Consider the following 22,739-nt stretch of genomic DNA (forward strand, 5'->3'; position numbering starts at 1 on the left):
TCCGTAGACCTACGCCGGAAGGTGAGCGAAGTGAAGGGTTTGTATTTTAGGAATAAATCTCTTCCGCCAGCGGTCACAATGGTGGTCTAGCGAAAATTTCATGGGCCATCGAAATAATCCGTTGGCCGCCTTCCATTAGGGTATTTTTGCTTTCTTGAGGGTCGTCATTAGCCGCAATGGACCGGAAGGATGTCCAGACGCGAGCACGCTGGAAGACGGGTCCACCCGCCGCTTATTGATGGACTTGCGTCGTTGCTATCGTCTCGGTTCGGTTGTTTTTCATGGATGTCCCGGCCCAGATTATCCGCCATTTCTGACCCGTGCCTTTGGTGTATTATCAATATTTTAAGCGGAAAAAGGTAGTAAAAGATAAATTCTATTTTACGATCTACTCGCAAACCAGAATTGTTTTCAACATGTTTTGCTGTTATTTTGAAAAGTAAGTAAATAGCAAAATATAAAAATTGAACATTCAATATGAATACAAATAAATGTAGACTCGCTATTATAAATTTCATTTGTTCCAGTATTGATATTGAAATATTAAATCGAAGAATTTAATCATGTTTCGTCGTATGACAGTATTCAATTTGTTTTGTCTCGACAGTTTGAATGAGTTCACCCAGATCACTCAGTTTCTTTGCGTAAGCGAATAATCTTATCTAGCACTGATAAATCAATCGTAAGTCTGCGCCATTTTTCGACGCCTGTGTGTAGCAGTTCTTCGTTTAGAAACTGTTATCTAGATCTAGCCTATCACACGCGGTATTGGCGCAGGGTGCGAACTTTGAACAACTTGATAGGGCAATGTTTGATAAATCTGTAGCTGTTTGATGTAGAGTATCTGATATATTTACATTTCAACCCACTGCAGCTTGTGGTGCTTATCGAAAATATACCCGATAACTTTCAAGACCAATTATTTCAAAATCTTGTGGGCTAACCAAATCCGCAATTATTTTGAAATGGTTGATGATATGAAAAACAAACCTGTATCATGTCCACTGTACAATATTACGAAACCAAAATGTGTGTGTGTTTTTTTTTTTTATTTTATTTGGGCTACATACGTCTAGACACATATTTTTTTCAATTAAAACTATTTCAAAAGTACAAAAAAAAACACTCTTAATTGCAGCAGTTTTTACATCATTCAAGAAAAAAATACTACGCTGTATGTGCTGAAGTAGTGACATAACTGATATTTGTTCGAAATTGATACAAAACTCCGGTGGCATAAATCTAATGATAATGGGCGAAATGAAGTCAACTACCTCCGTGTTCGTGAGCGCTGCGACGATGACAGAGTGTGCAAAACCAGTAGCTGATTAGTGTGGTTATCAGTTTTGCCGCCGGATGAGATTGTAAACAACGCGACTTAGCGGTGCCTGCTTTTGAACGTGTGAACTGTACACTTTGTTGTACAAAACAGAGCGAACTTAGAAATATCACCATTTTTGCAAAGTTAGCTGTACTGATTAAAACCGTGTAATGGTATATGAACTGAGCAAGATTACCACCATGGCGTTCGATGGTTACTCAAGGACGATGCAGGAGCGAATTGAGGATGATATTTTATCTGGTGAGTATTGTTCATAAAACAATGTATTCTGATATGTCTTGTATATGGTACTTTAATATGATAGACTACGAATAAATGCTGTATTATTTTTTTAATTACAGTTTATAAACACAAGATTTTACCTTTCATTTATACATCAAATAGCAATGCTGGAAGAATATGGCTGAATAAAAGATCTTGGAATGGTTTATGCAACGTAATACTATGTTCTTTGTATTGAAAACGTCGTGTTGAGTTATTTAGAAATCATAACTTGTAAAATACCTTGTATAACGTATGCCATATCTAGTAGCATTGACTATAAAAAGTTGCTGCTGAGTTTAAAAATACGCCCCTGTAAATTCCATGGAAACCCTGAAACACCAAAAACCATCCAATTTATCATAATGGCACATAATCTCCGTATCCCCCTGCAGGGAACAGCTCAGCTTCTTTGAAATATGACTCTCTCAAGACACGAGTCAAGACAAACCATTTCTCATAGCACGTATCTATGAGTCATTCCACCGAGCCCTCGAAAAATTACACAATCGATGAGAAACAATGTTTTTTTCATTATCCTTCTGGTATTTATTAGCTCTCACATTAAATCTTTAAGCCATCTGAGCCTGGTTCTTCATTCAAAAGAAAAACCAAATTAAAATAACAGAAATTCATTAACTTAATATGCTCTATATACATTTTCTGTTTTATAGCCGCACTACAAGGACACCAAAAAGGGTGGAAATCAAAGGGGAAATCTATCGCAATCATTTATTATTTGTGAATGATTTAACTTTTTGTTTGATTTTCACCATTAATTACAGTTCTTCAGTATTCGTAGTTATTGAAATCTGGGCTAAATTATTCATTTTTCAATTTCAAATTATTGTTTGAGACTTATGCAATGTAATGATGGCTCCTCAATATGGTTTCTTAAAAGTTTTAAATGGCAAAATAAAAGTTCAATTTAAGAGCAGCGAATGGAAGCGCATCTTAAATTAGCATAAACCAATTGCCTCATAAATAAAGTCATTACACTAATGGACGAACCAACCGGTTTCATGCGATGCGCGCCAGTGAAGTTCGCGTACTTTAATGGTTTTCTTTTAGACCTTATCAGACCTGTAAACTGTATCGGCAAGAAAGTTGATTATGTCACGTTTCTTTGGTTGCGGGATGATCACAAAAGGTACAGCAACGGCGAACGCTATCGTAGGGGAGCTCCGGTCAGATTGGAAAAAAACCGATCTACAGCGAGATTGCAAAGAGTTCGACATAACGTCACCGGAGTGCATAGCGTACTATAGCAAGGGTCCTCCTCAACGCACCTAGGGCGACACTGATTCAATTTGCGCAGAATGCCCCTTCGCCATGTTGCTCAGCTATCGTAAAGCTGACAAGAAAAGATACATGAAAACAGCAGTCCTCTCCGCTTCTACTGAGCAAGCCTCCTGTCTGAAGTAACTTTTCGCATATCTAATCGTTTGAATGATTGCCGCTTCCCGTTTTAAAAGGTTTGGCCATCACTTTTGCGCGAAGAAGTTTTCTCATTTGCATAGATAATACTAATTACCCTTTGCATGGTGATTATGACGGACGGAAACTGGCTAAACATACATGAAGGGCACATACTTCAGCGCCTGCCATCAGTGAACAACATTGACTTTATTAAACAAATTTTGCTAATTATTTTACTCTAAGGCACCCTCTAACTGCGACTGACTAAGAAAATAAACAACTTTTGTTCCAAGGAAAAATATGGAATAATACTGCTATTGAATGATACACAATTAAAACATGATTTGTCTGAGATTAAACACACACATACCCATTAACATCACCATTCGTTAGCAATTAAGTAAAAGGCAACTGTTATATATTAAGTACGTCCGTAACCATCGTGCATACATGGATGCATAACCAACGTGCTGATTCTGTAGCCGGAATAATAAGGTAGAGATAAAAAACCTACAAAACAAGAAACAACTTCTACCGTTGACAACGTTGATTGCTCGACTTCAGAATATGTGTTCGGAAAGCAAATATACCTTAAATCCTCAAACTAAACAGCCTTCAAACTAAATAAAAAGGTGCTTACTTTTTATCATTGCTCTAAAGCAATTTCATTGATCAAAGTAAGATATCCTATTTTGCTTACCTTTATCATACAACCCAAATTTTCACTGGAAAAAATATGAATTGAAATTTATAATTGGCCCTTTGCCTTGAACTGGAAGGAATTCCAAATTACCAGGCAAATCTATCAATTGTATATAGACTTTACTACAAAAACAACACAACGAACAACTTAATTCGGTTACTATATCCATATAAATTATGAATGAAATCTATCAACGATACGACGACCCTGGCCTACAGAATGGTGACCTTCAGCTGGTCATAATGGCGGTCCCGTTGGTGATTCCACTGACAGCACCGATGCCGTTGGTTACCTTTGACTACTCAGGCTGGCGCGCACCAACCAACCCTCTCCGGTCTGTTTATACTTACGGTAAAACCGGAACCCTGCCGATTGTTCTGACAGTTAGCCAAGTTGAGGGCAGAGCAGCAGTGCCCGGAAGGTAGTAGCGCTTCACCGAGCACGTGTTCGGTGTTGTTGTTTTTCTTTTTCCTCTCCGGCACTGTTTGTGCCTTTCGGCGTCCTGTTGTTTTTTTTTTTGTACTCAAACCGCACGGCCGTGGTATTTCGGTACGGCTTGAAGAGTTCGCTCTCTCGCCAACCGATCGACTGCGCAGGCGAACTGCTTTTCGAACATCCGAACTCGCGCGCTATGCAGCGGCATAACGTGAAGCCTGTTTTTCGAACAGAGCTCGGTCTACGTGCAACAGTTTTTCGAAATCCGATCCGGCCATTTCAGGCATATTCCTTCGTTCGGTTTCCCGAACGCGTAGTCGTCTCACAGGCAGGCAAACCAGCGGTTGTGAATGTATAAAAATTGTACTTTCCGTAACGGAGACGGTTCAGTCGGTTCGGGATTGTCGTTGGTTGTGGGCCGTGATTAACTTTACCACCGGAAGTGTGTCGGTACATCCGTGTCGCGACCTGAAGGGTAGGACTGCGGCAATCGGGTCCGCAAGAGAAAGTCGCATAACCAACGTAATGGTGATGGTGATCTGTTGAGGCTGTGCAAAGAAAACATATGAAACTGGATCCAGCAAGCTCGTTCAACTCCAGTGCCTGTTTCGTAGGTGCCAATGGCAGACAAGTATCAAATCGACGCAGTCATGTGGTGTATGTCAAGTGCGCACACGTTCAGCGCTGCAGTATCATATCTCCCAAGTTGCCCCACTGGAAACGATTCTTGTCCACCACCGCTGCTGCTGTAAACATTCTCGTGCATCCGTGCCTTTCCATCATCATTTGCATAGACTGAAAAGGGAACTGCATCGAGCCGTGTGCTTTCAACGCGTCGCTAGTGCCAACTATGAGTGACTTTTTTATATTTTCTCCTTGATTGTTTCATTCTATGCTAAGTGGATATTTATAGCCAACACTAACTCTCAAGTCCCCTCCGTGGAACTCGAGACGCTCTACTAGTGTGCAGGATGAGTTATTCGTGGAATATCTGTGGGAATCGCACGTAGTGACAAAATATTTTCGTGGAGTGGACATTTCACAAGTGAGACAAGTGAGAAAACACTTTTTTCCACATATAGTTCAGCAGCTTGTTGCGAAAGGTCACATTCTTTAACAACCCGCTGTTCAATCCCTTATGATGCTATAGAGAAGCAAAATCGAAAGACGATTTAATAACGGTCTATCACGAACTGTCCGAGATCCTGCGTTTTACCTTCGTGCATCGTGACTGTCCGGCACTCCATCACCGACGTGTTGATTGCACGAAGTGAATAATTGCAGCTCGATTGTCCTGTTATTAGTGACAGTGGTGATACGATAATGAGTGTAATGGATATTACGACTATCCTGCCAATAAGCGAAAAGAAAAAGCTTTCAATTAAACTGTGCCACAACGAATTGCACAAGTGTTTCAACAGGCCTCGTTTCAGCCAATCGAATAATTGGTGGCAGTACAAAAAACAGCCCGTGAAGTAAATCATCAATTGTTCTAACAAGCAAAACAGTAGCCAATCGAAGCACCCCTGAACTTTGTTTTTCATTTCTTCTTCTGTTTTTATTCAAAGTAAAAAAGATACGAAAAGTTTCCTTTACACAATATCCGCTTCCATGTCAATATATTCTAATACATTTTTATCAAAGAGCCGTAGTAAAGACGCTCCGTTCATACACATATTTTTATATTATTCTATTGTGTTTACACAAGATGTTACCATTTTTGCTAAGATTAAATCTCCCGACAGAATGATGACGTATTTAAACATGATAGAGCACCATTTCATATAGATTAATTCATCCATAATTAATAACACCATCCATAATTAATAATAGCCTTTCTTTTTTGATTTATTTAATCAAATAACCACTTCATTCTACAAAAATAGTTATGTTTTAATTTGTTTGAGAATACATTACAGACGATGTGAAATAACTCTCTTTAAAGCAACCAGGAATATAAAAATAAATCACTTTTCGGAAGTATTGTCAGAGAACATTTTGCGTCAATCTTTTGGATTACCTTCGTATATACAAGTATCAGAAACCCCTGTTTAAAAATGTAATGGTCCAAAAAAGGAGAGAAGCACTAAAGCAAATTAAATTATACCTAAATCGGATCAATACGTACATAGCGCTTTTCAAACGACGTCGTCCGCCAAGTGTAAAACACGTGAAAAACTGCGAACCTCTGGCCTAAAACAGTCTTAATCGTGACTGTCCCGGATTACAGTGCTACGTAATGAGTGAATTAAACGTTCATTCCGTTATGCGCATGCATTTGTTAAGTAACGCAACCAAACAAGATGCCAAAGTTAAAAAAAAATTAAGTTATGGATGACGTTCAGTTCGTTATTGTTATGATGTTGATGAAATCTCACATTTGCAATATTATCTATTATTTAATGTATATTGTATATTCAAAACACAGTGTGGATTAGTGCTGAAGTGTCAAAGTATACATCTTAAAAAGTTGTTATTTGTGAGTGATACAAACGCTATGACGATGGAAAAGATGGATTTGGAGCCAGCAGAGGACGACGATGAAGAAGAAATGGAAGATATAATTGCAGGTTAAGTTTTCGCACGAATACTGTTATAAATGAACGGACTCGTAAATTCCTTTCGTTTCATCTTTTCGGTAAACATTTTTATACCAATTCACGTAACATTTACAAAATCCTTTTCCGTATAAGATTTTTTTATCTATCTCTCGTTTGTCCCAGGGTACCACCATTTGCTGGTGCACCAACTCGCTCATTTATCAAAATCAATAACAGCGAATTAGCATACATTATTCGTGAAACACATGGAGTAGAATATTTAATGGCGAACCGAATGGTCCATGAACTGCTCCTGAACGAGCCCGAGAGATGCTTCATTTCGGTAGTCTAATTTACATCTAATTATGCGTTCAATTTACCGACGTGCTTTAAAATGGAAAAGCCAATTACGAGACTACGTCGTTCGTTCCGTTTTCTTAGGAAATTTTCCCACTCACTGCTGCCAACGATCACCGGTGACCATAGGCAATGCCAAAAATATGAAATCATTCAGCACACGACTCCGTTGCCCGGGGTTAAAAAAATAAAGAAAAAGGAATTTTAAGATATTTCTCCGTTTCGGCCACTTTTAGGTTTGGCAGTAAATCATACACCTGAAGGCGTACCTCGATCGCGAGGGTCAAACCATATTTTATTGTAAGAGAATACCATCGACGTTTATCGAGTAAAAGAACTTCGTCGACCTGATTCTAAGCCCAAAGACAATAACCATTTCCAAAATGCCATAAACATTAATTTATGCTACGGCGTACCCGACCTTTTGAAAGATAATTTGAAACTTTCACACCACTTCAATCTTGCTTTTTCTGTGCTAGGTTAACTTATGTTATTTGAAAACAAAATCAAAACCCTCGTGATTACAAACGATTATTACAACAAGTTTAATTTAATTTAAAAATATCATACCAACATATGATAGAGAACATGTAAAATAAAATTTGGTAGCTACTGATATTCTTATAACATATTGTTTAAATTAACCACATTTTACACTGTCACGCTGTTTCGTTAGTTAAACGCACAATGCTGCCACAGGCACGAAAAGATCTGGAGGGTTTTGATAAATTTAATTTCTGCTCTCAAACCGTCGTCAATTATGGGGGTGAGGATTAAAAGCTTTCATGAACCTACGAAGACCTCACCAGCTATAACGTACTCGAGAAGGGAAGCTAAATTGCTTTTCCTTGACACGCATACCATGAATCGCTACCACTTGCTGTGGAAGCTGACGCTGTTTGCGAGTTTGTTAACTGTCCTTATTGCATGCTGTGCGTGCAGACGAGGACACGGTCTAATAAATTCAAATTCCTGGAACGGAATGATAAATTTCATGTGGAATGATACTTCTGTGTTATTTTTCACTGAAATGACTCCCTCATCCAGCCATGTGACGAAGGTGACATTTGACTGCCCGACAAAAGAGTCTGGCAAGTCAAACAAAGGACGAACCGCTGGGCTCGTCAACCTGGCTGCCAGTTGGCAGATATCTCTATGAACGTCTGTAAACATTTTTTCGTCCTTCTCAACAAAGAAGATGATCGAGTGGCTTTTCACCAAGTTTACTCACTCCAGGACGTCTATTAATACACGACAGTTTGAGATGGTTGGAAAATCCATCCAGTTTGTACGATTACTGCCGCAGGAACGACCTTCCGTCCTATAAAATTGCCGTCTCCAAAGGCTAAGTAGCAGCTGTTTACATATTGTTTGCGGGAACGACACACGGAACCAGCTTATTTGCCCTTGGGATTTGTAAATGATTAGACAGAGCAGGGACTCGACGTTGGGAATCATCTAGGGTGAATGATGATAGCGAAGCTATAAGCATATTATCATGAAGCATGCTCACTTAGAGGATGCTCCGTGTGGGATGGGCTACACACCTGATGTGACCCGAACTTTAAATTAAATAAACCACCCGACCACCTATACTCTTCATTCCCACGAAATTATATAATGAAATTCCTGCTGCTCCAGCACATACAGTGCTTCAGTGGACTTTTTTTTCTCCATCCTGAAGATGATGCTGGAAGTGCATCGGAAGAATTTTTCTTCTTGGTTAAGTGGATCTACAGTTTGCCGTTTTGGTACTGCTGAATTTTCGAATTCCTTACAACCTCCTCTGGTACTCAAATTTTTACAAGTACTTCAATTGATCGATATATAATCAAGCGGATTGTCTATTTAATAAAAAATATATAAGGATACTATAGATAAGTGCTTTTCAATAACTTCAAAAAATCAGTGTTATCATATATAAGGTTCATTTCTTTTTATAACGTATTGTTTTGTTATCCCCAAATTTCTTCTTGATACTCTTGTATAAGATACTTTTGTATATTTCAAGCGGATCTTAGTCTCGTTCACATGAACATTCTTGCATTCTGGCGGCTCATCGTTAAACATTGGAACAACCCCTTCGAAGAATTAGAAATGATAATTTTAGAAAAACGAAAGCTTATAAAATGACATTGATATTCTTCTGAATTTTATTTCCTTTCATTGAACAACATATTATGTCAATTGACATTGTCGTCATTGAACAACATATTACGTAAAAAAGACGTATTAAGATTGCGCACAATTGAATTTAGAATCTTTTCTCTGTACTAAGAGTAGGAAATTAAAGATTTAATTGCTACAGCAGCTTAGAAATTAAAAATATACATTAGATAAGAATTGTATGCAATTTTTTTTTTTAAGTTTTCGAATAGTACTTGAAATTATCATAAGGTTTAACCATAACTTGTTTCTGTTATGTGAGAAAACAAAAAATTGCAATGGGAACATAGAATGAACCATTATGAAAATATGTTTTTAATAGTTTTACAATTCATTGCCATCCATTGAATGTTTGCAGATTTGTTTAATAGTTTGCACATACTTCTTTTCATTATTTGTTTGAATTTAAGCCACCTCCAGTAACAGCGTTTACAAACCGAGTTTATGTCGTTTCAGAGTGAATGCTTTTTATATACTGTTTTAACTAATGGAAACTGAATAGAACAAACTTTTTTAACTGAATTTTACTGCATTAAATCGACATTTTACATAGTTTAATTGGGAAGATATCATATCAGAGAAAAGTATCTAATTTCTCAGCGATTTAAGTATTCATTTAGAAACGTATCGCCGGAAGATCCACGATCGCCAGGCGAATCTCCACTCAAGATAACAACCATCCCAAAGAATTGCAAATGAAATCGAATGGATATTTGCCATTACCATTTTCGGATAGTCGTCGAAACCAAATATACCCATCGAGTCCGAACTGGATAGATGGACCTTTGCCGTTAAATGAAAAACGATTTATTTTTTTTTTTTTATTTCAATGAGCAATAAACTTTCCAGCTTTACAGTTCAATTGACAATTTAGCTTCCTCTTCGTTTTAGTCCTATCTCTTTGGCGCCGTGAAAAAATTGACAAAATGCTCTCGGGAAGGCACTGGGTGATGCTCCGCACCGATTCCTAAGCGGAAAAGATTTCGCTTCGGAAATCGAATCCATTTCACGAAAATACGAAAACTGAATGCCAATGCAAGAGCAACAAGTTCTTGGTTCGAAACTGATTCTCCCTTCGTGAAGTCGTTTTAAATTGAAAATTCTCATGTTCCCCTTTTTCCGGTTCTCTTGCTCCAATCCACAGAAAACTCCCACCTAGATGACCTCTACACACGCTACCGCCAGCGACTCCGCCGGTCGCTATTTATCACCGGACTCGGAATATCCATGCTTTCCTGCCTCATCTCGATCGTCCTTTGTGCTATGCACGATGCGGTAAGGTTTGCAGTTTTGGTTTCTCTTCGTTTGTCGCTTGCGGTTCTTGTGTTGTACATTGTGTTTTCGGTGTTTTCCTATACATTATATTATTGTATTGTGTTGATTTTATGAATGTCACCTATTCCCGAAAACTTTTTCGTACTAGCATTTCCCGAGAAAAAAATGCTAATTTGTTCCGTCCGTCCAATCCAGAACTTCCCGTAATCATCCTCGCGATAAAGCGATTTCCGGACCCCTTCCGTCCTGGCACTACTACAGCCAACCCTTCTTTCAGCAACCACCATTCGATTCATGACGATGTTCTCTTTCTCTCTATCTCTTCTCTCCGTCTATCTGTCTCTCTTTCTTTATTGGTTCTCTTCTTCTTCTCCAATGTGCTACTACGTGCATGACCTAAGTGTGTGTATCGCGTATCTGTATCATGTATCGTACGTAATAACTGTAACCCACCAACACATACGACAATCGCAATCAAACTAAAGTAATTCGAACTACCAAACCGCCACTAACCAAACATAACACAAATCTACACGACATGGGAAAAGGAAAAAATCGAGCTCCAAATTGAAAACAGTTGATTTATAGATTCTGGCCGATCTAGCGCTGCTGGCCGGAGCATCCGTAGTGCTATGTGGAATACTGGTGGCCCTCCAAATCCCGGCGGTGATGAACTCACCGCTGGCAGCCCTCTCCTTTGCGATCCTGACCACCGGCACGATTGGAGCCATCTCGACGTTCGTCGGTACGCAACTCGCACCGTTGCCACTGTTTGCGCTGATTTTGGTAAGTGTTTGCATGTTTCAAAAACGTTACAAAATACAATAAACAAAATTGTTTCATGAATTAATTTGTTTTTTACGTTTTGTTCGTTAACATTAATCTAGAGCATTGCGGTACCGTTTATGTAAGCAGAATATTTAATTACACATCCTTCCTGTTGGTGTCTTGTTTGAGTTCATATTTTCGTGGAGTCAGAAAATGAATAAAACATCCATTTTAATGAGCTCCCAAAAAGACACCATGCAACGAAACTCTCCTGGTGAGAAAAATTTGCATCGTTGCAAATTTCCAGCAAAGAATAATTAAAATAGCAACGTTTGCACAATATCCAGTGAAGCGTTCGCAGCCTCCTTCCCACACTCCGATCGTCTCACTGGAGAAAGTGTTGAATCGCACCACGACCGCTTCTCCTCTTGCGCTTTTCCGCTCGCCGTCCAAACGGTCACGTGTCTGACGAAGCGAGTTGTACCAGCCAGCAATGAGAGTTGGCTCATGTTCCATGCTGGATCATTATTGAGCATTTCACGTTACTGAACCGAGCCGCTTCTGTCTGACACCCTATGGAATTCGACCCCCACTGTGCGAAACTCGCTTCTAATGTCATTTGCATTCCGATTTCAATTTGTGCCATTATGGGCTCTACAGCTTCCTGTCTCTCGTCTGTGTGGGTTGTAGGAAGAAGGCTGACAAGCACAGTGGGAAGCTAATTCCGTCTATTCATCGAACTGCCACTTGCTAGTGGCGACAGGAAAAAAGAAGTAGATTTATAAAAAAAGGGATTTTGTTTGTTTTGGTAAGAAAGGGAAACCTTAGATATTCTTGGACCATCGTTGCCTGGCATTGGCGACAGTCCAACAAATGCGTTTCTCGTTTGCTTGGAAACGGTTCATCTAGGCTGCATTGTTTTTTTCTCACTTTAACAACCCTTCGCGCCAACCCGACATCGTGTCTACTTTCTAACCGACCCGTTGGGGTCACTTTCCGGTCGTTCGCAGGGAGTCCACACGATGCTACCGATATCCTGGCCCGTGTCGGTGGTGCTAGCCGTGCTGCTGTGCATCATGCACATTGGCTACCGTCTGCTGGCGCATGTCTACGACTTTCCACCAACGTTCTTCCCGCAGTTGCTCGCGGAGACCGTGTTTCTAGCGTCAGCCTCCGTCTCGAGCCTCTACTACCGTATCATGTCCGATGCGGCGCACATCGATGCCGTCGACGGCACTCGGACGGGCATCGAGCAGCGGGTAAAGCTGGAGTGCGAGCGCGAGCAACAGGAGCAACTCCTGCTGAGCGTCATACCGGCCTACATTGCGGCGGAGGTGAAGCGTAGCATCATGCTGAAGATGGCCGACGCCTGCCAGCGGGCCGGTGGCCAGAGTCAGACGAGATTCCACGAAATGCACGTGCAGCGGCACAACAACGTGTCCATTCTCTACGCGGACATCGTCAACTTTACGCCACTGTCCGAGCAGCTGACAGCATCGGATCTGGTTAAGACACTAAACGAATTATTCGGACGATTTGATCAAATCGCACAAGTAAGTGGCCGCTAATGGTTCCCTTTATCCGAACTCTGCACTGTGCAGTGACTTACGTTTGAGCTCCTTCTGCGTTACTCGCGAGGAATACTGAGTTTCCGCAACACTTACTTCGCAAACGATGTAAGTCCATAGATGGACATATTATCTAATCCTTCGTATTTATATATGTAGCCGTAATACAAAGTTCACAAAGCTAATGGAGGCGCCTGGTTGCGTTAATGGAGACGCCTGGTGACTTGTTTGATGATTCAGATAGTTTAGATTTTTCTTGAATCCAATGATTATGACATTGTGAACAGATCGAATGCACATTATATCCTTTTAATAAATTTTGCTCATACTTCCAAAACCCTTAAATAACCAACAAATATCTTACGCACACAGACATTCCTAAACTTACCTAGCCAGTACTACCGTTGTTACAGAAATAAAATATCATGGTACAATATCATGGCCATTCTGAAATTTTCGTAAAACTAATAATTAATGCACATTAATCTTTGGAAATTTGCGTTAAATAAAACCATCTATTTAATTTGCAGGAAAACCAATGCTTGAGGATCAAAATTCTTGGTGATTGTTATTACTGTGTTTCCGGACTGCCCGTCTCCAGACCGCATCACGCTGCTAACTGCGTCAATATGGGACTTCAGATGATCGATGCAATACGGTAAGTAATTTTTAAAGAACCGACTACAGTAGGTAAATTAGTTTTTGTTAAGGACAATACATCTACACCACTAAGTCGATCTATTTCAAATAACTGGGAACGATTGACTAGCAGAAATACCGTTCAGATCATTTCTTTTTAAGCTTCATTTGTAAACATACATTGTGTTTTCTCTATAAACCTAAATCTATGACTACTCGAGGCGGTAAGAGCTCGATGAAAGCTAGAGGAAATCGAACCCTTGTTGTTTGCATCTTCAACTTTAACTTTATTTTCCATTTCTCCCAACGGGAGCAACGCGACTAAATTGAATTACAGCGTACGTCGACCCATCAATCCTTTGCGAATATCATATTTTTGTTTCACTTTTTCCCTGACACCGCTTGCGCTCAGATTTGTCCGTGAGGCGACCGGCTTCAATGTGGACATGCGGATTGGCATCCACACCGGCAACGTGCTGTGCGGTGTGCTGGGATTACGCAAGTGGCAGTTCGACGTTTGGAGCGATGACGTGACTCTGGCCAACCATATGGAGAGCGGTGGAGTCGCAGGGTAAGGGCAAAATCGTTAGCTAGCGGGTGTGACTCTGCGTCCAAACCCGCTGTCCCATGTCTACCGTGGGCACGCTAGCTTCTTCTTCCGAATAAACTACCGGGGGAGGCACTCCGGACATGCACCGCTGCCCCAGGAGAAGGATGCCCACTCCCAACCCATTATATGCTTTGTTTTTCTTTCATTTTCCTCCCTTACGAACGGAAACGGGTTGACTTGCGACGTACATGACACATGCAGCCGGGTCCACATCACGAAGGCAACGCTCGACTATCTGGGTGACAAGTTCGAGGTGGAACCGGGCGGAGGTGCCTCCAGGGAGTCCTACTTGGCGGATCATAAAATTGAAACATATCTCATCGTGCCACCGAAGGTAAGTATCCCCTTTTTGCGCTTGCTACGTTTTAAGTGCCGCCGAGAGCACAAGCATTTCCTACTCCCAACGCTGAGATTAAGCTGTTCCTAGCTCGTTATCTCCGAGGGCGTATAAAAAACTGGAAGCTTACCATGAGGGCAAAAGAAACGGAAGCTTTCTTAGTAAGCTCTTTGTTGTATCTTCCACAACGCAGAGTTGTTTGTAATATTTAAGTAACACGAAAAACATCATTCAAACAAAATAAAAATTTACAAATTATTTTACGAATAAATGAACATTTCAAAATGTGCGTTGAAATGTTTCAAACATTTCAACTGAGTTAAATGAGTAACAGAAATGAATCAAACAAAATACTAACCCTAAGCATGGTGTCATATTGATCGCAATAACTTCTAAACGCTCATATTCACCGAGGTTGGAAGAACTGACTTTGAATGATACCACAATCAATATTTAATTTTCCAGATATCAATCCCAGAGAAGTTTGCTATCGACTTTTTCAACTCAAATATCCGCCAAGCCGCATCTCCTGTGAACTTCCATTGTGAAAGGGTAAATTATGAGTGCGAACAGCAGATTGCCCCCGTTTTACTATCTAAGGCAACCGGATCAAATGTATTCAACCTCTTGAAACGCTTTCAAACCAATTGCAAGCCCAATTTCGGCATTCGTACCAACCGCAGCAAAGGAGCGTTGGGTGTAAAGTCCAATTAATGTGAAACATGGTCGAGAGTCAAGACCAGCTTAATTGGTAATTAAAATCCTTTTATTTATCCTAAACGTTAATTGTGACCAAAAACGCTCTCCGGTCATTTGCGTTTGCTCTTGTCGGCGATGCACTTGGGCTTTCATCTCAACATCGAAACCATTCCCTGGATTCCGACAGGCACAACCCAAAATTATGACGATAGGCAAATAAATTCATACTTTGCGTAACTCTCTTCTGCACCTTGCCTCCGGATATGCCGATGGATGCCGAGATGTTAATGAAATGAAATTTCCCATTCTCTTCAACGTACCGCAACAGAAACCCACAACCGAACTGGGTAAACCAGCTGCCACGGTGGATTCGCATACGCCCACGTCGAATCTCGGGACACCCTCGCCGACCACCACGGTGCAGATCAACGAGCCCGAACAGGAGCACCTGCTTCCGGCCCCCGAGCAGCCCCCACGCTCGCCGCGTACCCCGAAAACTCCGGAAGACATGCGGCGCTCGCACACGTCCATCTCGCCCGTCACCATTCCAGAAGAGCAGGAACAACTGCTGCCCCCACCATCGCCGGCCCATCACAATTCCGGAAGCCACGGGTTAAACCCTCCACCCACACCTTCTCCCAAGCAGACCGTGCAAATTAACCCACCCACCATCAACGAGGAGCCGGTCGAGAACGATGGGCCGGGCGACGAAGCAGACGACGGGGACGAGCCAGAGTCGCGTAAGAAATCCTGCCTAACGCTTCCCGTCGAACCAATTACGACCAACGGACACCTTCCGGAGCGTGTCGGAAGTCGAAAACTTTCCGTACAAGGTAGGAAACGCTGAAAGCGGCGCGAACACAACCCAATCCGTACGCGTTCTGTTCTTTGATGGTTTTGATCGATGAAGTAGATGAGATAACCGATAGTACCAAATGTACGGATGTAAACGAATTAATATTTTAAACATCGATGAAAGCTCTGTCACAACTCCTTCAAACTACCATGAAACCAGGGAACATCCTGCCCATGAGATGAGATCATATTCTTTGGTTTTTCGAAAGTTCACTCATTCAAACCAAATAAAACATTTACTAAACACTCTGTTCGCTTCGACAGAAAACGAAGAAACCAGAGTTTAATCCAAACGATTATTCTTGTTGGTTATTTGATTCGCTTCCACTGTACTACTCTGGTTTTATTACACGTACTGAACAGAATACATCCGATGAGACTAACAGACAGACACAGAATAAAATCTTGCTTCACCTTCATCACAGTCTACTACTACCTATAGCCTATTCGATTGTTGAAATTGTAATCGCAAACTCAACAATGCTTCCCAGCATAAACGTAATTGAAATAAATAATGCTCCATAGTGAAACAAAATTTTTGATTGCAACTAAAATTACATTAAACCAACATGAGCAAACGGTGCAAAATTTATACACAATTCGATAATCTTCAAACTTATCGCTTCTTTGCTTACGAAACGGTTCATGGTGCAGTGTTCTAGTGATGAATTGATATGCCATCAACCACTAGTAGTAGAGTTGTAGAAACAGTGTATATGCGTGTAATTAATTTTATTGCATAATACATTTATGGGGCGTTATAAATGGGTTCGATCTCATCCTTCCTCATTAATTGTAATACCGTTTGAGCTACACGATTTCGTTTTTTTTTTTGTTACCTTGGTGGAGCTGATAGATTTCAGTGGCAATTTTTTTTTCAATTTAAAAACCCACATACCAAGCCATCAACCACTGATACCGTTCGTTTCTTGAAATTTACAAGAAATGTTTGATTTTAACGAATAATTAAACGTTAAAACTGGAAATGTAATTATGCTATACGAAATGATAATTACACGCTCGATCATAAGGGTGTCTTATCCTTATGATTACGGAGCAATCTTCATTGGTTTCCCTTATTGAACATTCTATTACACGACACACAATATTCCCTTTCACATGTCCATTCATTGATGTTCCTTCCTTTTTACAGGACTGATTGCCTTCGCGGAGCGGCGCAAATCGTCCGGTTCTATTTTTGGCGACATGCGAAAAATGTCAATTTCCAACATCGATTGTCTTCGGTCACCGATGGTGGCGACGCCCGGTGGGCCACTCATGCGGACACGACCCTCGTCCAAGATGACCAAGTACGTCGAATGCTGGGGTGCGGACAAGCCGTTCGCTAACATCACGGACTCGAAAATGGCCAAGAACATCGGCCTGGCGGTAAGCACGAACTAATCTTGGAGTTTGGTTTTCAGTGAGCGAGCACCAAACGAGTTTCCTTTGGCCTTTTGTTACCAGAGTATAGCGATGATCGAGTCCAATCTGCTGCCGGAGGATGGATACTGTGGCGAGTGTAAATGCTGGGGCCCTCCGAAAGAGCTGCAGCCCGTCACCATGTGGTACAGGAATACGGCCCGCGAGACACTGTTCCGCGCACAACCGGAACCCACGTTCCGGTTTGATCTCATCTGTTCCTTTATTCTTTTTATTTCAATAGGACTGATTCAAATTATAGTATTTAAAAGGTACGTTCCATAGCTGAGACATACATACTTACATGTAAAGGCGAGACTGCCAAACTATTGACATCGATTTACTGTTTGCTTTGTTCTTTCATCCCAGCAATGTAGTCGTTATTGGTTCACTGAGTGCAACAGTCGTAGCGTTAGGATTGTTTTTATACTTAAGCAACTACCAGATGTCGAACCTCTCGCCACCGGGTAACAACGGCCCGGGACAGGTCATCGCAGCCAGCCGTGGTCTTCGATTAGCCATCTTCCTCATCTCCACGGCGCTCATTGCAGCCTGTGCCATTTTCAGTGTGGTAAGTTTAGCCGTCCGTACAAACATAACAAAACCCCCTGCTAATTTGACTCTGCCGGCAGATAAACTTTGACGATTTAGTTATCGCGGACATTCGCTTCGTGAACAACGCCACCGAAGAAATCACGTACGACCAACAGTACGCCCCGGTTGCTCCCGTCTACCTCTACATGTGCGCGATCAGCCTGGCCGCGGTGTCCGCTTTCCTCAAGGCGGGGTTCCTTGTGAAGGGGCTGCTGATGGCACTCTTCATCGCCATCCAATGCTCCATCCTGTGGACGAGCTCTCTGTTCGAGACGTACGAAATTTTAAGCGAATCGTAAGTTTCCTTTTAGCAGATAAAATTAAAATTAAATATTTAACACACCCACGTACCGCTACAGTGACGTGTAAATTTACAACATCAGTACAAGTTTATAGAGACCACCGGGGAATGCGCAGAAGTTCGTAACAAGTAGCTGTTAAAAAAGTGCTCTACAAACACTGAACATCGACACTAGTGACACCTCAGTTTACCATTCGTGTGCGTTTTCTTCTTTCGTTGCTACTAGTTGGCCGCTGGGATTACGAGGCTTACTGTTTCTGTTGCTGATAGCCACCGTGCTGCATACACTCGACCGCCAGGGAGAATACGTGTCCCGCACGGACTTCCTCTGGAAGGCCAAACTGAAGGTGGAACAGGAAGAGGTGGAAACCATGCGCGGAATCAATAAAGTAACTATGTTTTCATTACCCATTACCGGTAGAGAACGTGGGGAAAATTCTTGGCCAACAGGTGGACATGGAAATCGGTTTGGGTGGTAAAAACTCAAAATTAATCACCCTTACCTATGTGCCATATGTGCAACGTATATTCCCTACCTACCGATTACTCCTGCGGAATGCAATGCATTGAAGTTCATTCGCTTATTTTTGTTGGTTTTTCTCTCTATCCCTGTTTTTTACAACGATTATTTTACTACTCTGGTAACGTTTTGCCTTACGCCACAAACACATTGATTCATCCTTCGCCATCGTGCTCCTGTTTGCTACTTCCGCCATCGCTAAACCTGTTCCTGGGCGAGTAGATTTTATTGGAAAACATATTGCCCGCACACGTCGCCCAGCACTTTCTGAAGAAGGAACGTGCCGTGCAGGAGCTGTACCACGAGAGTTACTCGTCGGTTGCGGTCATGTTCGCATCGATACCCAACTACAAGGAGTTCTACGACGAGACGGACGTGAACAAGCAGGGTCTGGAGTGCTTGCGGTTGCTGAACGAGATTATCTGCGACTTTGACAAGCTGCTGCTCAAGCCCAAGTTCAGCGGTATCGAGAAGATAAAAACCATCGGAAGCACCTACATGATTGCATCCGGGCTACGTCCCGGCAAGGAGGAGGGTGCCACGGTAAGACGGCGTTTTTATCCTTCTAACAAAGTAACGTAAATCGCAATTGGAAAGATATTTTTGCCTTCTTTTGTGCCCGTGTCGATACTTGCGTTGCCACCAGGTTATGTTATCAGGTTATGTTTGTAGCATGTGGTTTTATAATACTCACTTTGAAAACTATCTTACTCGAATTGAGCATGTGCTTATAAGAAAAGTAGCAATAACTTTACAATACATAGTTGTTTGAGGCTTCTGAAAGTGCTAACTCGCAGTCACGATAGAAATTTTTGATGAAAGCATATACTTCTATTTTAAGTGATAATTAAGAGTATTACTTTAAAATTAAAACAGCATTAATTTTATTCGTTCTGCATTAGTTTTTGAGAAAAACTATAGTTCACAAACTTTTTTTAAAGCCAAAATCCATTTCACATTTGGTTTTCCATACTTTTCATCCAAACTAGCTCATTTTTGAGAAAGTGTACGCATTTAAGAAAGGAACCCTAATGGAAGTAACTTTGAAGAAGATCTTTGAAGTAACTTCAAAGATATTGAAACAACATGTACAAATCCAACATTAAAAACCTCTACATTTTTTTTTTAATTTGTTTTCTTCAATTTACCCGTAACCTAGGGGATTCTTGATTGAGCTATCATCTGGTTGGTTCGATTGTTGGCACAAGCAGCAGATGTTACAAATGTCGCTGATTGAAAAGCATCCCATCCCGCGGCAAACCTACACTCGGTTCCATTTTTCCACCATCTTACCACCGTTTTCCGTTCGATCAGTTAATTTATCATCGCCAGTGAAACTGGGCGGGGAGTTTGTGAAAAAGTTTTCACATTTTCTGCGGAATCCAACGCCAACGCATACCAAATTGCTGCGGGCTAACGCACACTGGGCGTCGTTTTGTTTAGTCGGGTTGTCCATTTGGTCGGGCTAAACATTCCTTTTCATTACCGGAAAGCTTGCATGGAATGGTGTATTGTGTTTTGCTTTTTGGGTTAATTGGAAAATATCACCAGCCGCATATTAATCAGCCCTCGGTAGAACGAATGTAACCAAACACAAATAAATAGACGATCAAATGAAAAGAAAAAAGTTATACTCGCTTTTGATTGCCAACTCTGTTGTCTCTAGGAATTAAAATTTTGGCTTAAAAATAAATAAACAGCTTTCGTTGATGCATTTGACAATTTATTGGTAGAATTAGTAAATTTAACAAAAATATTCGAGTTCTACCATCTGACTTATTGCGATACAGCTAATCTTTTTAGAATTATTATATCAACTAACCCTCCAATTTATCATGATTTGCGATTGTTTCAATGTGAATGAAAATGTAAACTTGCAATTAACAAGCATTGTTAATAATTGCATTGATTTAATATACACGAATTCGTTTGAGCTGTACACACGTGTTCCTTCTACTAACTCACCTGTTTTTTCGTTCGATTGCTGTTTTTCTCTTCTTCTTTCACGCAACCCGATAGAAAAATAATGAGCTGGTACGTATCACTACTGACGTTCTGCTGACCTTGTTAGACTTTTAATTCCTGCCATAACTACCGGATGCTGGCGGACGTTAAAATGGCTAAATGTTGTTAGGGCAATGCGTCACATTTTACCGTCGACGTCCTTTCCTTTACCCGTCGGAAACACTTCCTGTTTGCTGACATCCAGTGGTTTGCGCTGTTGTTATATCGTAACTTTTTATTCACCCCTTACCATCGAGGCTGGTCGTTATGAGCACCTGTTTTTGCTCACCATCATAGTACGATCAGCTTCGGAGCAATTTTCGAATTTGATTCATTCAACTTTCTTTCGTCTCTTTTCACATTTCAATTCCACCGAACTATATTCGTCTCGTTGGCGTACTCGTGGGTGTGGATTGTCAACGTGCCCCACATAACAGGACGAAAAGCGCACCGAGGAGCACAACGTCGTGGTGTTGGTAGAGTTCGGCATAGCGCTCATGACGGCACTGGATCAAATCAATCGAGAATCATTCCAACGATTCCGCCTGCGGATCGGGCTTAACCATGGACCAGTGATAGCCGGTGTCATCGGAGCCCAAAAGCCGCAGTACGACATCTGGAGCAACACGGTCAACGTGGCATCGCGCATGGACTCGTGTGGTGTGATGGGTCGGGTGCAGGTGAGTCAATCAACCATTTACTTGCTCTATCCAGGGTGAAATAAAACGACGCGTTAAATAAAGTTTGTCATTTCTACTTTAGTTTCTATCACTACGTACCCCAATGAAACAGAGTTTTCAAAACAATAATGTTTTCAAAGTTAAAATAAAATAAACAGAAATATATCAATATTTAAAGCATAATTACCTTTAAAAAATCCTTTCAAATTATTGATTTAATTTAATAAATTTATACAGAAACTTATCTTAGATAAGCCTAATCAAAATAAGTTCAGTAAGCATATTGATAACCCAATCACAATATTGACAATTCAGTGGCACTATAATCGAAGAGGGCGCCCTGCCAAAAAAAACAACCTTTAACGATATTAATTTGATCACATGTCCTATTACTATCCACCGCTTGAAACACCAACATCCTGACATACATGACATTTTCCCAATAACTTTCTCATGCATATCCTGCTCTCAATTATATCACCCACAATTTGACAGGTGACAGAAAACACGGCCAAAGTCCTCATGGCTGCTGGATACTCCTGTGACTGCCGAGGACCAATTCACGTGAAGGGCAAAGGAATTCTAACGACCTATTTCGTCAAGACACCATTCGATGAGCGAATCTAAAGCACATATGCGAAAGGAAGATTCGAAGGATAGTGAAGGCGAAGGAGAGTAATAATAAAAAAAACTTACACCAAAGACGAGTAGCTGACATAAAATTTTGAAACGAGTATAAAAATCATAAACTGCTCCTAGAGTCCAAACCCCGTCTTCGCTAGTTTGATCGTCATGTTTTTGTGGTTTAGTTTTTATTATTAAAAACAACAACAGTATGTTAAACTGTCATTTAAATCAATGTTCGTTAGGATAGTGATACAATGTCTGCTAAATGTGAGCAAAATGATCATGAGTAGCAGTTAGTGTTTGAACAGGACTACGATCATTAGCAAACCCGTTTTTATGAATATGAAATCGTTCTAGCTCTAAACTAACGCATGCAAACAAGTACAATAGCAGTTCAGAATACCGGAAGTATTTTATAAGCGCTAACTAACACCAACAACACAAAACAACAAAATTGCCAACGGTGTCGGGTTTGTAAACAGAACTCAGTCTACGGCAAAGGATGTACAAAGAGAACAGTTTAGTTATCCGGACTCATGAATAAGTTTTCAATGCCTCCGATATCAACTTGTTCCAAAGGAAATAAAATCATCTTATATGGAGGTCACATGATGCAT

At 41.0% G+C, this 22,739-nt stretch overlaps 1 protein-coding gene across 1 annotated transcript; it reads left to right on the plus strand.

The window, feature by feature from the left end:
* Positions 1–1,538: 1,538 nt before the first annotated feature.
* LOC131261159 (adenylate cyclase type 2) lies at positions 1,539–22,739 on the plus strand. Its single transcript, XM_058263095.1, is given in 16 exon segments — positions 1,539–1,582; positions 10,368–10,498; positions 11,087–11,288; positions 12,281–12,819; positions 13,365–13,492; positions 13,886–14,044; positions 14,285–14,417; positions 15,448–15,952; positions 17,128–17,363; positions 17,442–17,668; positions 17,766–18,021; positions 18,023–18,285; positions 18,518–18,680; positions 19,034–19,384; positions 21,253–21,495; positions 21,991–22,739. Coding segments are annotated over 16 exon segments (3,702 nt in total). The 5' UTR covers positions 1,539–1,548; the 3' UTR covers positions 22,123–22,739.

The sequence above is a fragment of the Anopheles coustani genome, chromosome 3 (assembly GCF_943734705.1).
Source record: "Anopheles coustani chromosome 3, idAnoCousDA_361_x.2, whole genome shotgun sequence".
Taxonomy (NCBI): domain Eukaryota; kingdom Metazoa; phylum Arthropoda; class Insecta; order Diptera; family Culicidae; genus Anopheles; species Anopheles coustani.